Raw genomic sequence first — 2,117 nt, forward strand, 5'->3', positions numbered from 1 at the left:
CTGTACAGGAAAACACCATAACTGCACTGCTTGAACACAGTAAGCCAGTCGGTAGTTCAGCGCTCATTTGTTCTCCTGGTGACAGGAAAACGGCACCTGTTGGTTTTTTGCATTGCTTGCAGATGCATACCTCTCCGTCAACTTGGCCCGCGTGGGCCAGATGTCTGTGCGGATCAGTCAATTGACGAAGGACGACGAACTCATTGACGGCGTAAAGGAAACATTTGCAGTGAAGGATGGTGGACGGACAGTCACCACTTGTGAGGATGCCATCTCAGGCCTGGTGAGCAAATTCATCCTTAGAAGATTCGCTTGATGACATAAGTGCGGCTTTAGACGCTTCTGGACTTCCCCCTAAGCAGAAAAGCCTGAAAGCCACTTGCCTTCTTGCGCTTCATTGTTGAATTTTCAGAAGAAGAAGAAGGAATTTGTCGTACAGTTCACAACAGCTGAAGACAGGAACTATCGCCAATCGGTGCAGGGGGCCCTGACTGCTGGACTTTCGTGAGCTTGACACATCTTGTAGGATGATACTAACACAAGAGGAAACAAACAATCTAGTATAGGAAATAATAATAATAATAAATGTAGAATCGTGTACGCATATGCCCTATTCTTCTACCCTCTGTGACTTTAACGGCATCTGCATTATGCTTGGAAAAAAAGAGTACAGGGCAAACAGATCTTCGCAATAGCAACTCTACTTGCCAACCGCCCCGTGCACACCGCACACACATCACATCATCATCGTCGATTCGCTCGGCTATAAATGTTGATTTCTGTCTGTATTTGTTGCGCCAATTGCTGCACTCCCCTCAGGAATATGAAATCGTATCCTGATAATTGGCAGGAGTTCTGGACGCAACCCGAGGGCGCCAACCTCGCAAGCCTCCTCTGGTCTAACAGTACCAAAGTTGGCTGCGCCGTTGGAATATGCACTGAAGGCACACAGGAAAACCGAAATACAACAAAAAGCGCATATCTTTTTTGTCAGATGGACCCTGCAGCGGAGGAGAACAAGGCTCCTTTTGAGTAAGTCTCAAGTGGGCGGTCTCTTAGGAAGACAGGTCTACAATGCATCGCCTTTGAACTAGACTGTATGCTTTCTCATGTCCTGGTTTTGTGTTGCAGCAAGGAGTATTACGAAGCGCTCACTGAACGAAAAACATTACTGACAGCAATGACTGAGGAAGACCTCAAAGCTCCTGTCCAGGGCGCTGCAGCTGCCGCCGTACCCTCCCTTCTTGTAGCAGGCCTAACTGCTATAGTGGCATTTGCCTCTGCATAGAGAAGCTAGACAGTGAGCTAGCCTCATATTGTTAAGTTCATTGTCGAGTTCGCTGTTCGCTGCAAGTTGGATAAAAAACTGCAACCGCCGTATGAGGGGGGAAGGACTCGGAGTGTAAATCCTAAACTCTGACTTTCCCCAATGTCTTTGTTACCTTTCACTGCGTTGGGTCTGTTGCTTGGAACAGTTACAGTTTGGCTGTCCATGCAGCAATGGAAGCTTCACAGCCTGAAGCTAGCAAGCGTGGATTGGTTGACAAAGTTCTCTGTAGAGTAGCTGACGAGGAAACGGGGTGGCTATCTAGGCAGCTAACGGAAGTTTGCCTTTCTAGGCAGAGACGACTGTCAGCATAGCAACCAAACCTGCAATTAGAATGGTAGGGACGGCAGCTGCTTGCGCGCCACCTCCAACACGAGTCTGCAGGTCGTCTGATGTCATATCTTTCAATGCAGTTGTTCGTGCAATAAGTCCGTTGAACTACTCCTCACTGCAGGAAAGAAAATGAAGCACACAAACGCACGGCGTCAAAAAGCACGTCACCAGCTTTGTTGGTTATTGCTTTTAGACAACTTTGCCAACCCTTCCTGGGGGCTGCGCTCCGAAACCTAATACCTACTTAAAGGGGGCTGCATCCTTCGTCGTTACAGCGCTTAGTTTACAGAAAAACGCAGCCTTATTTGTTACAGTTTCAGTTGGCCCTTGTGGATCGCTCCTGCCTGTTTGATCTGGTTGCGGATCAGTCCCAGTTGTTACTGTGGTACACCTTCCAATAACGCAGCCGATTCTAGTGCTCTCAGATCCGAGAAGATATGCCAAATTGGAACTGTCG

At 48.0% G+C, this 2,117-nt stretch overlaps 1 protein-coding gene across 1 annotated transcript in view; it reads left to right on the forward strand.

The window, feature by feature from the left end:
• Positions 1 to 1,288, forward strand: part of EMH_0078690 (SAG family member) — a gene marked incomplete at both ends in the record, with an annotated part of 1,449 nt that extends 161 nt beyond the window's left edge. The window contains 4 exons of the mRNA XM_013494122.1: positions 123 to 283; positions 413 to 504; positions 820 to 1,032; positions 1,132 to 1,288. Coding sequence (XP_013349576.1) covers positions 123 to 283; positions 413 to 504; positions 820 to 1,032; positions 1,132 to 1,288 — 623 coding nt within the window. The remainder of the gene's footprint in view (positions 1 to 122; positions 284 to 412; positions 505 to 819; positions 1,033 to 1,131) is intronic.
• Positions 1,289 to 2,117: the final 829 nt, after the last annotated feature.

Source organism: Eimeria mitis, genomic scaffold (genome assembly GCF_000499745.2).
Source record: "Eimeria mitis Houghton genomic scaffold, Emh_scaff104, whole genome shotgun sequence".
Lineage (NCBI taxonomy): Eukaryota > Apicomplexa > Conoidasida > Eucoccidiorida > Eimeriidae > Eimeria > Eimeria mitis.